The 13,572-nt window shown below is 34.9% G+C and overlaps 1 protein-coding gene across 1 annotated transcript; it reads right to left on the bottom strand.

The window, feature by feature from the left end:
* Positions 1–6,566: 6,566 nt before the first annotated feature.
* On the bottom strand, positions 6,567–13,209 carry LOC104109623 (fatty acyl-CoA reductase 2, chloroplastic-like). Its single transcript, XM_009618976.4, has 9 exons — positions 12,842–13,209; positions 10,201–10,304; positions 9,913–10,112; positions 9,443–9,543; positions 9,142–9,352; positions 8,857–9,018; positions 8,625–8,706; positions 7,587–7,975; positions 6,567–6,867 (listed from the first exon to the last, which is right to left on the bottom strand). The coding sequence occupies exons 1-9, from the start codon at positions 13,176–13,178 to the stop codon at positions 6,702–6,704; spliced, it is 1,752 nt and encodes a 583-aa protein (XP_009617271.1). The 5' UTR covers positions 13,179–13,209; the 3' UTR covers positions 6,567–6,701.
* Between the last annotated feature and the right edge of the window lie 363 nt (positions 13,210–13,572).

Genomic DNA, 13,572 nt, shown 5'->3' with positions numbered 1-13,572 from the left:
AGGAAACTGCGACCATAAATCAATATCAATAAGGGCACTCCCGAGGTACCGCCTCGTAGTCCCAAATCATAATTAAATTCACAATATCGCATTTTCTTATCTCACCGCGAGAGCCTTCACAATTTATTTTTTTAAAGAAAGCGTTTTTTCCGAAATAACATCCCGCGTGTTAGCCATCCTTATCACACTGCATGACTCCTAGTAGTTCCCCTACTAGCCACGCGTATTAAGCCCCCTTATCTCACTGTATGCCTTTCACTACTCAAACCTTATACCACCGCATGGGTATCAATATCACAATTTGCACCTCAAGTGCCCAAATATTTTAATTTGCCAAGTTAAATCAACAACAATATTTTTCCATAATAAAGAGCTCACAGATCATGCCAAAATAATTCAATAATAATATTTTTCCACAATAAAGAGCTCACAGTTCCATCACAATGAGCACGAAAATCTCACAAAATATTCGGGAATAAATAACTCAACAAAATAATATTTCAAAATTTTAATGCGTTGCTTCAATACCAAATTTAAAATGTCAAATAATTAATTTAAAGAAAATCACCCTTCAAATAATGCACAGAATAAAAGAAACCAAGTTTCAACTAAACAGGTAAACCAATTAGCAGGAAAAGATCAAGCAATTTATATTATAAACATTTAAATAAATGATGAAGAATGTAACAAGATTTAATAATTTAATTAATATGCAACAATGATCTACACAATTTAAAAACATAATCTTTCACATTTAGCCCGTGTACACAATCGTCACGTTATTTACACGGCTTTCAACACATTTCAATTATCACTTTAATACCAATCCTAGGGGAAATTCTCACACACAAGGTTAGACAAGTCACTTACCTCGACTTACTCCAATTTAACCAAGTAGTATGTCTTTTCCTCGATTTTTCGACTCCAATCAACTCGTATCTAGTCATAATTAATTTGATACAGTCAACAAAAATTATAGAATCAATTCCATAAGAAAATATTACATTCTTCAATAAAAATCCAAAATTAACTCAAAAATTGCCCTCTCGGAATCCGGCGAAAGTTACGAAATATGAACGCCCGTTCAACCACAAGTCTTACCATACCAAAATAACTAAATTCTGATAATAATTCGACCCTCAAATCTATCCAAGAAAGTTTTTAAAATTTTCCAACTTAAATCACCAATTAAATATTAATAACAATGATAGATTCGGGTAATCTAACCAAGATTGAGTTAAGAATACTTACCCCAATGTTTTCTCTGAAAATCTCCCAAAAATCGCCTCAATCCGAGTTCCAATTCATTAAAAATGAAAAATGGGACGAAATCCCATTTTTAGAACTTAAGCATTTTGTCCAGTGATTTCTTCTATGCGACCGCGGCCAAAGGCACGCGATCGCGAAGAACAAAATAAGGTTGCCCAAAATTAAGCTTATGTGATCGCGGATAACTCCACGCGATCAGAAACACAGCCTTCCTAGACCCACACGATCGCATACTCATCCACGCGATCGCGAAGGGTTAAGAGCGTGGACAGGTTCTGCTTCATTTCCTCTTCGTGAACGCGGTCTTAGCCACGTGTTCGCATAACACAGTCTGCCAAACTTACGCGATCGCGGACTTGCCCATGCGATCACATAGCACAAAATTTCATCTGCCCAATTAACCCTACGCGATCGCATACCTTCTCACGCGATCACGTAGAAGGAAACCAGAACCTGCAGAAACCAGAACTTCAACTATCAAGCCAAGTCCAAAAATGATCCGTTAGGTATCCGAAACTCACCCGAGCCCCTCAGGACCTCAACTAAATATACCAACAAGTCCTAATACATCATATGAACTTAGTCGAGTCTTCAAATCACATCCAACAACACTAAAAACATGAATCACACATAGATTCAAGCCTAATGAACTTTGAAACTTTTAATTTCTACAAACGAAGCCGGAACCTATCAAATCAAGTCCGATTGATCTCAAATTATTCACGCAAGTCATAAATGACATAACGGAGCTATGAAAATTTTCGGAACTGGATTCCGACCCCTATATCAAAAAGTCAACTCCTCGGTCAAAGTTCCAAGCTTAAATTCCTATTTTAGCCATTTCAAGCCTAATTTAACTACGGACTTCCAAATAAAATTTCGAGCACGCTCCTAAGTCCAAAATCACCATACGGAGCTGTTGGAATCATCAAAATTCCATTCTGGGGTCATTTTCTCAAAATGTTGACCGATGTCAAATTTAGCATTTTAAGGCCAACTTAAGGAACCAAGTGTTCCGATTTCAACCCGAACACTTCCAAATCCCGAACCAACCATCCCCACAAGTCATAATTTATAAAAGCACATACGGGGAGTTTTATTTAGGAGAACGGGATTCTAAAAGTCAAAATGATCGGTTGGGTCATTACACAAGCCTAATTTAGCTATGGGCTTCCAAATAATTTTTCGGACACGCTCCTAAGTCCAAAATCACCATACGGAGCTATTGGAATCATCAAAACTCTATTCCGAAGTCATTTATACATAAGTCGACATCCGGTCACTATTTCAACTTAAGCTTTAAACCTTGGAACTAAGTGTTCCAATTCATTCCAAAACCTCACCAGACTCGAACCAATCACCCCGACAAGTCACATAACAACTGTAAATCATAAATTGAGCAGTAAATAGGGGGACAAGGTTGTAATACTCAAAATGACCGGCCGGGTCATTACACTCAGGACCTGGATCAAGTGCGGTGTATCAAAGACGAAGACGGTAGGGTTCTGGTGGAAGAGGCGAGTATTAAGCATAGATGGCAGGAGTACTTTCATAGACTCCTGAATGAGGAAGGGGACATGAATATCATACTAGGAGAGTTGAAAAACTCAGGGAGTCTTAGGGATTTTGGGTTTTGTAGGCGTATTAGGAGCGATGAGGTTGAATGGGCAATGCGGAAAATGAGCAGGGGTAAGGCAGTTGGGCCTGACGAGATCCTAGTTGAATTTTGGAAGGCAGTGGGGCGGGCTGACTTGGATTGGCTTAGTGGGTTGTTTAATGTCATTTTTAGGGGGAAGAAGATGCCCGAGGAGTGGTAGTGGAGTTTGATGATCCTGTTGTACAAGAAGAAAGGTGATATTTAGGACTGCTACAACTATAGGGGTATCAAGCTGATGAGTCATACTATGAAAATTTGGGAAAGAGTGGTGGAGAGGAGGGTGCGACGTAGTGTTACTATTTTTGAGAACCAGTTCAGCTTTATGCCAGGAAGGTCTACTACAGAAGCCATTCACCTTGTGAGGAGATTTGGTGGAGCAGTATAGGGAAAGGAAGAATAACTTGCATATGGTATTCATAGACCTAGAGAAGGCTTATGATAAAGTCCCGAGAGAGGTCCTATGGAGATGTATGGAGGCTAGTAGTGTCCTAGTGGCGTATATTAGGGTGATTAAGGACATGCACGAGGGAGTGAAGACTTGGGTGAGGATTGCGGGAGGAGACTCAGATCATTTTCCAGTGGAGATGGGGTTGCATCAGAGATCGGCTCTTAGCCCGTTTTTGTTTGACTTAGCGTTAGAGGTGCTGACGAGATACATACAAGGGGAGGTGACATGGTGTATTCTATTCGCTGACGACATAGTCCTGATTGATGAGATGAATTATGGAGTTAACGCTAGGTTGGAAGTCTGTAGAGAGACGCTAAAGTTTAAGGGTTTTAAGTTGAGTAGGTCAAAAACTGAGTACTTGGAGTGCAAGTTCAGTGATGGGATGCACGAAGAAGGAGTGGAATTGAAGATTGGTACTTAAGTCGTCCCTAAAAGAGATAGTTTCAAGTATCTTGGGTAGATTATTCAAGGCATCAGGGAGATTGACGAGGATATTACCCATCATATTGGAGCGGGGTGGATGAGGTAGAGGCTCGCCTCGGGGTTTTTGTGTGATAAGAGTGTACCACCTAGACTTAAGGGCAAGTTCTACAGAGTGGTGGTTAGACCGGCTATGTTGTATGGGGCTGAGTGTTGGCCCGTCAAAAAGTCTCATGTCCAGAAGATGAAAGTAGTTGAGATGAGGATGTTGAGATGAATGTGTGGTCATACTAGGAAGGACAGGATCAGAAATAAAGTTATTAGGGACAAGGTAGGAGTGACATCCGTGGAGGACAAGTTGCGGGAGTCGAGGTTGAGATGGTTCGGGCATGTGAAGAGGAGAGACATAGATGCTCCGGTCAGGAGGTGTGAGAGGTTGTCCATTGCGGGTTTGAGGAAGGGTAGGGGCAGGCCTAAGAAGTATTGGTGAGAGGTAGTTAGGCAGGACGTATCATTGCTCCAACTTACCGAGGATATGGCCCATGATGGAAAGATGTGGAGGTCGAAAATTAGGGTTGTAGGTTGACAGTTAGTAGTGTGTTCCTTCTAGGCTTACCAGTAGTACTAGGACTATTTCTGTGTTATCTTATTCATGATTCTTTACTATTACATGTTGTGTTATTCGTGCATGTTACCTTAATGTATTGTTGTTACTATTGTTTGCTACTTGTTGCATTATTTCCACTGTTCCTTGAGCCGAGGGTCTATCGGAAACAACCTCTCTATCTTTTTAAGGTAGGGATAAGGTCTACGTACACACTACCCTCCCCAGACCCTATTTATGGGAATACACTGGATTTTTTGTTGTTGTTGTTATTGCTGTTGTTATGTTGCACAAATTTCAAGTAAAGGCCAAGACACGTAGACATGCGATACTAGGCTAAACATGACAGCTACATATGCTAAGGCAACTTAGTTAATAAATTTAAAAGAAGTCTACTCAGCAAGAACCAAAATTTTCCACAATTAGCCCATGTACGCACTCTCACCTCGCGTACACGTCTCACATATATCACAAATTATTACAACAATACCAAATCCTAAGGGGATTTCCCCACACACAAGGTTCGACAAGTCACTTACCTTAAACCTCGCTCAATCAATCGATAAGGATGCCTTTCCCTCGATTTCCTGACTCTGAATAGCGCAAATCTAGCCAAAAAAATTACATACTATGAATACAACTACAAAAAACTAATTTAATTAATAAATCTGTGACTTTAGAAAGGAATCAAAAAATCACCCCAAAAAGTTGACTCGGGCCCACGTCTCGGAATCGGGTAAAAGTCACAAAATACGAACACTAATTCGATATCGAGTTTACCCATACCAAAATTACTAAAATTCAACACCAAGTCCCCACTCAAATCCCTAAATTAAACTCTCCAAATCCCTAGCCTCAAACTCCCAAATTCCACCTTAAACACACACAATCTAGGTGAAAAAATCAATGGGGAAATAAGGTTATTGATAAAATATAAGTACAAGAGACTTAAAAATTGCCAAGATCCGAGCTCTCAAAAATTGCCAAGACCCGAGCTCTAAATGTCCAACAATGATAAAAATCCCGAACCCTTGAATTAATAGAGTCTGCCCACCAGGTTTTTCGCTTTTGCGGTCACAAAATTCGCTTCTGCGGAGAAGTCTCCGCATCTGCAGAGTTCACTAAAACTCCCAGATTTCGCACCTGCGCGCAAACATCCGCATTTGTGGAAGCGCTTCTGCGGTCCCTTGTCCGCTTGTACGGAAGCCTTGTCCACCCCGACTCTCTCACTCACTCCGGTTCTGCGATCACCCTTCCGCAGAATCGGCTCCGCTTCTGCGGTCTTCATGTCACATCTGCGACCACTGGCCATCCTCATCGCCCCCTCATCTGTGACTCAAATGCTCACTTCTGCGAGCTCGCACCTGCGGTCAATCTTGCGCAGGTGCGATTCACCAGAACTGGTGCCTTCAGCCATTCTCACAAGTCCAAATTTGATCCGTTAACTATCCGAAATCTACCCGAGGCCCCCGGGACCTCAACCAAACTTACCAACAAGTCCTAAAACATTATACGGACTTAGTCGAGCCTTTAGATCACATCAAACAATGCTAAAAACACGAATTGCGCATCTATTCAAGCTTATTGAACTTTAAAACTTCAAACTTCTACATCTGACGCTGGAATCTATCAAATCAAGTCCGATTGACCTCAAATTTTACACACAAGTTATAATTGACATTATGTACCTACTCCAACTTTCGAAATCGGAATCCGACCCCGATATATAAAATCCCACTCCCAGTCAAACTTCCGAAAAATCATCCAATTTTCAAACTTTCGCCAATAGACGCTAAAATGACCTACGGACCTCCAATTCAACATCCGAACACGCTCCTATAACCAAAATTACCCTACTGAGCAATAGGAACCGTCAAAACTCCACTCCGAGGTCATATTCACACAGTTCAAACTACGATAAATTTCTAGAACTTAAACTTCCATTTTAGGGACTAAGTGTCCCAATTCTCTCCGAAACAAAAAACAAATCCTCCCGGCAAGTCACGTAACCACAAAATAAAATAGAGGAAGCAGTAAATAAGGGTTCGGGGCTAATACTCTCAAAACGACCGGCCGGGTCGTTACAGTTCGGGGAAGGGTCGCACACCCAAGAGGTATAATGGACACAATACCTGTCCTAATACAAACATTAGTAGCAAAACACATAGTTAGATGGTAAAACACATAGTAAAACTCTTTAAAATGAAATAGTCATATAATTAGTTCCATTTCTTTCCCTTCACAATAGAGGAAGCAAAAGTTTGTAATACAAGGACGACTGAATGTTCTTTCCCAATATAAACTTAGGAAGGTAGTCTTCCTCCTTTCAATTCATGTTCTTTCACTCCAGGAATGTGAATTCCTGTTAAGTAATCTCTCCAATTTATCTTTGATGCATCAATCTCAAAGCTTGTTCTCTCCTCTTCAGACATTTCTTCCATTAAATTTCTCATGTTGCCAATGTGAAACCTTACAAGAAGAAAAAAAAAATTAAAATTAAGCACAAACAATTTACTCTAATTCATCTTTAAGTATATATAATATCTGGTCTTAGACTAAGCTTTCTGTCCTGCAAGTAGGAGAAAAAAAGAGAATTACATAATATCTTTAACTATTACTTCATCTGCTTAATTTTATATGACGAAATTTGACTAGACATATAATTTAAGATAGAAAATAGACTTTTGATACTTGAGAAAAGATAAAAAGGGACACAAGGTATCCCGCGTTCACGCAGAGTCTGGGAAAGATATACCCTAAGGGGGTGTAATGTATCAGCTTACCCTAATACAAGCATTAGTGGCTACTTCCACGGCCAGTGGCGAAGCCAGGAATTTCGCCAAGGGTGTTCAAACTTGAAAGAAGTTAAAAAATATTTTCCGATAAAGAGTGTTCAATATATGTTATATACCTCTAAAATCTAATATTTCACTTATATACATAGTGCAATTTTTCGACGAAGAATGGTCAATTGACCACCCTTAGGACTATGTAGCTTTGCTCCTGTCCACGACTCGAATCCCCTGATCTATAGGTCACACAAAGACAACTTTATCCTTGCTCCAAGGATCCTTCACCGTGCTATAACTCTTATCCTAATCGTATAATTTTGACTTGTGAAAGCCATACAATTTATAGTAATATGTACTAAAACTATTCATGTATTTAAGAAGAAAAAAATATCTTACCATCCTCTGTAGAATGCATATGGTTCATAGAGTTTGCAGAAGTGCTTCAAATATTCCACTTTCCTTTTAAACCGCATTTGAATCTTCAAAAGCTCTTTTTCAGTTAAATCTTGTACACTATGTTGCCTTGATAATTCCTCCCAAATATAATTTGAAAAGTCCGATATTTTGTCAAAATATTTCATCTCCTTTACTTCCACTTTATCTCCTTTTGAGTTAACAAAAGGAAATGAAGTGAAATATTCATAGCAATAGTAGAAAAGTTGATATAATGAGAAAGGATTCACAAATGTGGATGCCACATGATAGACATTAACTTCTGGACTTTGTAAATATCCATGCTTGGCAATGGCAGCCATTGTAGCATTTACAACCAAATCAACAGGAACCTAAATCAAGTGAAGAAGTAAGCAGATAATTAATACATTTGATTAATTTAATGTATTTTTTTAACATGATAGCATATTTATAGCATTGTAAAAACAAGAATATTTATCAGATTTTTAGCCTTATATGCAAACTATTTAAATGTTGAAGACATAATTACGTAAATAAAAATATATTATTTTTGATAGCTTTAGCTTTTAGATATGAATAGTCATACACATTTCAACATGGTATTATAAAGTAGGCAGTTGCACTGAGTTCGAGTCTCATTACAACCCATTTATTAAAAAATATCACGTGTTTGGCTCATGAAAAAGAAGTACACTCACATGCGAGAAGCGCATGTATGCATTGAATATATACAGTCAAAGCTTTTTATAACTGTGTCATTCGTCCCGCTATGTTTTGACAGCTATAACGAAATGTTGTTATAGAAAACATATAATATAAGATAATATGAAAAATTGGTTCCAGAAAAACTTAGCCCTTACAGTGAAATTATTATTATAAAGCATGATAGTTATAGAAAGATTTGATTGTAATTAAGTAGTAAATAAAAGTATGTTCCCTCTTAAATTTTTTAATGGGTCACGTATTTCAATAATAATCGATGCAATTAAAAACTAAAATATATTAGAGGATTGTACTTACCACATCAACAAGACAATCTGGATCACCAAGAAAGGCTGGGAGGTCCCCTTTTCCATATAAATAAACTGAAGGGTCAATTACCCTATGAGTGAGAGAACATAAAAAGTCAGAAACAATATATTAATCTTGGTTGAACATAAATAAATACTATGAATAAAGAAGAAAAAAGTTCAATATAATATAAGTATGACTGTTATATAAAAAAGAAAAAGTCAAATAAAGAAAACGACACCTGAATCCTTGTATAAATCCTGGAAAAGGTTCTCTAAAACTACTTGTTATCACAGAGGGACGAAGAATGAGTATTGGTATTTCCTCTCTCATGCTATCAATCATCATTTCGCCAATGGCCTTTGTGAATGAATATGTATCTTGCCATCCATATAACTTCGCCCTATAATTATAATAACAATTGTTGAACTTTTCGGCGGAAATCAAAATTTAGTCGGATCCCAACGCAGATGTTGAACACTGGGCAAGAAACCAAAAACAAAAATCAAATAAACGAAGAAAATACCTCTCAATGCCTAAATCCTTCATTATTTGCCCCAAGCTATTGTTAGTAATAGCATTCTTCAACTTTGAAACTAAGTCCATCTCATTCATAGCATGTAGGGATGGAAATTTAGTAAAGGGAGAAAATGAAGTGACTTTTTCCTTTGTTATGCTTTCTCCCATGGTAAATGGCTTCTCCAAAATACAGCCTTCTCTTTCTCCATTGGCATATGCTTTAAAATTCAAATGAAATAAATAAGATAAAATGCATATTATATCTACAAAAAACTATGTTCTATTTTAAAGAATATTCAAATGCATACCGGTGGAATAATGCATAAGAAGTTTTAATTTCTTGCATTTCTTGGCAAACATCATGAGTTGACATGGACCGTTCACATTAGCTTCAAGAGCTAAGTCATACCTAACACATATCAAATGGGAGTGAGTTACAACTTCGTAACACAAAACTAAGAGTTAATTTCTCAAATGGTCAGCTAACTTAATTAGCTAAAGTTACTTTTTTTTGGTCATTATAAAATCATCCCAAAAATTTAAAATTAACTTTCTGGTGCTAGAAATTAAACACTAAGCTTTCAGATTTCTCAAACGATCATCCAACTTAGGAGTTTATTTAAAACTCATCCTTTGTTTCTTAAATGAACTCCGTGTCAAATCAATATTATTTACTCGATAATTAAATTTTCTTTTAAAAAAATATTATACTACGACTAATTTGAAGAACAAATGCGTGAAAAGAATTAGCATAAATAATAAATAAAAAAAATAGAACCTCTCGTCAAATGTAGTGTTTGCTGCAGAGTCTACGATCAAATCAATTTCTTCAGCAATTTGGTGAGCAGTAATAATATCCATACCAAGGTTTGGCTCATGTATATTTCCAACCACAGGAACCAATTTGCTTAATATAAATGGCTTGTAATATTCACCATGCATTTCTTCTAAGCGTTTGAATAATTTCGACTCCATAATCTGATGATAAAAGAGAAGGTATAAAAATATTGTTTCATATTTGTAGAGATTAATTAAATTTTAAAAAAGGAAGAATTAATAAACATACTTCACTTCTTAATCTGTCAAATGCAACTCCCTTATCCTTTGCCCTGATGAGGAGATAAATTTTGTTTATATTTGGTGTTGTTCTTAGCATTTTTTCGACCAAAGCTGCAAAATATTGTTGTAGTGGAAATGTGAGTATTAATAAAGGTGAGGTAATAAAGAATAAAAACAAGCATGATTTACAATATATGTTGGTCTTTGTTCTGTTTCTATATTGTTTTAAATTTATTTTGTTTAACCATCTATTCAGTACGTACCTATTAGCGCAACTAAGCCGAACACGTTATGTATGCCCATTTAAAAAGAAAGTATCCACTATTAAAAATGTCTCAATTCTCAAAACTCGAACTCAAAACCATTAATTACGCGTGGCTTTCCTTCCACTTTGGTGGTAAATTTCATTTAAAATGGTCTTTTTTTTTTGTGGTTAATAAAATCCTTTTCATTTAGACTATCAGAGTCACTTAAGAGTTAGCAACAGGTAAAGCAATTATGGATATTGTTTACCTACAAAATATATAGTAAGTGACATTAATTATAGCAGGTAAAATTTTACTCCTAATATTGTAAAAATCTTCTACACGATCTGTTTATATAATTTTAATTAAAAACAAAATGATATTGCAATTTCAAAACGTAGTAAATATTTGTAGAGACAGGAGAAAGGTGAATACTGAATAGTAGGTCAACTCAAGTGGAAAGAAAATAAATGCGAGTAGTGGCTATTCAAGGTATAAAATTAAATGAAGTGATATTTTGCAGGAAAGAATGACAAGAAGATTCTTTCCTTAAAAAACTCAACAATCCCTACCTCGATGTTTAAGACTATGTATAAAATTTGAACTATTTAATTTTATTAAAAGCAAGTAGGTGGTTGTTAAAAAAAAAAAAGTGATCATAATAGATTGGAGATAAATATTTATTCGTACTTAATACCAAATAAACAAATGTTAGACATATGTCTTGTATATATACTTTTTAATGCTTAATCATAGTTAAGTGATATGTATTTTCGTTTTGATTTATTAATTGTTAAGTTAATTATTTAGTTAGGTGTAAATATACAGAATGGATAAATTAACCGATTCAAATTTAAATATTTTTTTAAAATTTTCCATGCTTGGCCGCAATATTTAAGAAAATATTTTTCTCAAGATCACATATACGTTGTCTTTAGCAGCACGTCGAAGTGGAGAAACATAGTATTTACGGCAAATGACTAAATATACACCTCTACTTTCGAAAATGATCTAAGAATACCCCTCGTTATACTATTGGGTTATCTATACCCCTGCAGTCATATTTTGCGTTCAAATATACCCCTCATTTAAACGGAGGGACACTTGTCATTGTCTTGTTGGTCAATTCTAAATATCTCCTAATTAATTAAAAAGACACATTACTCATACCCGAAAAATAATTATTTTTTTTTGTAAAAACTGAAAAAAACTAAATTTATTTTTACTAAAAACTGAAAAAAAACGAAAATATTTTTTTTGCAGTTTTTACAAAAAAACCTGCTGCAGAAAAAAAAACTGAAAAATATTTTTGTAAAAACTGAAAAAAGAGCTGAAAATCAATTTTCTAAAGCAATATTTTTTGTAAAAATTGGAAAAAACTGAATTATTTTTTACTAAAAACTGAAAAAAAACAAAAATATTTTTTTTTCCAGTTTTTACAAAAACACTGCTTTAAAAAAAGCTGAAAACTATTTTCTAAAATAATATTTTTGTAAAAACTGAAAAAATAAAAACTAAAAAGCAATTTTGTAAAGCAATATTTTTGTAAAAACTGAAAAAACAAATATTTTCTTTTTTTTAGTTTTTAGTTAAAAATATTTCAGTTTTTTCCAGTTTTTAATTGCTTTAAAAATTGGATTTTCAGTTTTTATAAAAATATTTTTTTAGAAAATATTTTTTAATTTTTTTAAAGCAGTTCTTTTTTGTAAAAACTGGAAAAAAATATTTTCGTTTTTTTAGTTTTTAGTAAAAAACAATTTAGTTTTTTCCAGTTTTTACAAAAAAAAATAAAAAATCGGGTATGGGTAATGGGTCTTTTTAATTAATTAGGAGATATTTAGAATTGACCAACAAGATGATAATACGTGTCCCTCTGTTTAAATAAGGGGTATATTTGAACCCAAAGTATGACTGCAGGTGTATAGATAACCCAATAGTATAACGAGGGGAAATAAATAGAGGGGTATATTTGGCCCTTAAAGGATCTAGTAAATGTGGGCAAAGAACTAGAATATAATAGGGAATAGGAAATGAAGAAATGGACTAAACAACGTAATACAAACACTAGAAAATGAAATGAAAATATAATGTTGTGATATTCTTAGAAAGTTATTTTTCTCCATACAACCAAATAGTAGAAAATATTCTCTATTCACCCAACCAAACATTAAAAAAATATTATCTTCACACCAATCAAACGCTGAAAATATTAATTATTTTTCTGGAAAAAGTTGTTCACAATATTTATTTGTTTTTTATTTTTTTGTGAAAAACATTTTCGTTCATACCAAATACAACGCCTAAATATCTTTCTTAAGAGACGTACTAAAAACCTCAAAAGGCCTATAATTATAACCAATAAGTGCGATATAAATTTTGAAAGAAATAATTAAATAAAATTACCTTTTGCAAGAAATCCCGTAGCACCAGTGACAAGAACGTTCTTCCCTTCAAAAAACTCCACAATCCCAATTCCATTACTAGATTTAGGAGTATTTAAAACTTCATTTTTCTCCATTGATATGGCTGCAACATCAGTGACTGCTTTTAATAAACATTTTTGTGGATTTCCTAAGTTTTCAGACTTCATACAACAAAATCTTTTTTTTGCTTTTTTATGTTTTTTCAAGGATGAAATGTTATATTCAAAAAAAGCAGAATCATGATTTTCAGAAAATAACTTAGTAGGTGACTCCCTTGTATGAAGGGGAAAAATATTTTTGAAGAGAAGCATTGACATTTGTCCCAAAAAAGAAAATGTGTGAGATAGGAGCTAAAATGATCTTTGATCTAACATTTATAGAGGGAGTCTAAAGACAGTACTCACTCTATTTCAATTATGTGGCAATTGTCGCGGAGCCACGATTTTCATTTAGAGAAAGCAAAATATAAAGAAGTAAACACATTAAAAATTAAAAAGAATTTAACATATAATATATATGCATAAATTCTTTTACCTAGCTACAAAGGGTAGCCAGACCGGTGCACTAAGCTTCTGTCATATGAGGAATCTGGGAAGGGTCAAACTACAAAGGTCTATTATTTACCCTGTTGTTGGTTGACCCATGTTTAATTACATTATCTTTTTAAATGCTTACCTTCCTAAAGTTTTTTTGCTCTCTATTTATTACAGT

Source organism: Nicotiana tomentosiformis, chromosome 7 (assembly GCF_000390325.3).
Source record: "Nicotiana tomentosiformis chromosome 7, ASM39032v3, whole genome shotgun sequence".
Lineage (NCBI taxonomy): Eukaryota > Viridiplantae > Streptophyta > Magnoliopsida > Solanales > Solanaceae > Nicotiana > Nicotiana tomentosiformis.
The sequence above is the reverse complement of the archived record's forward strand: the minus strand, read 5'-3'. Positions and strand labels throughout refer to the sequence as shown.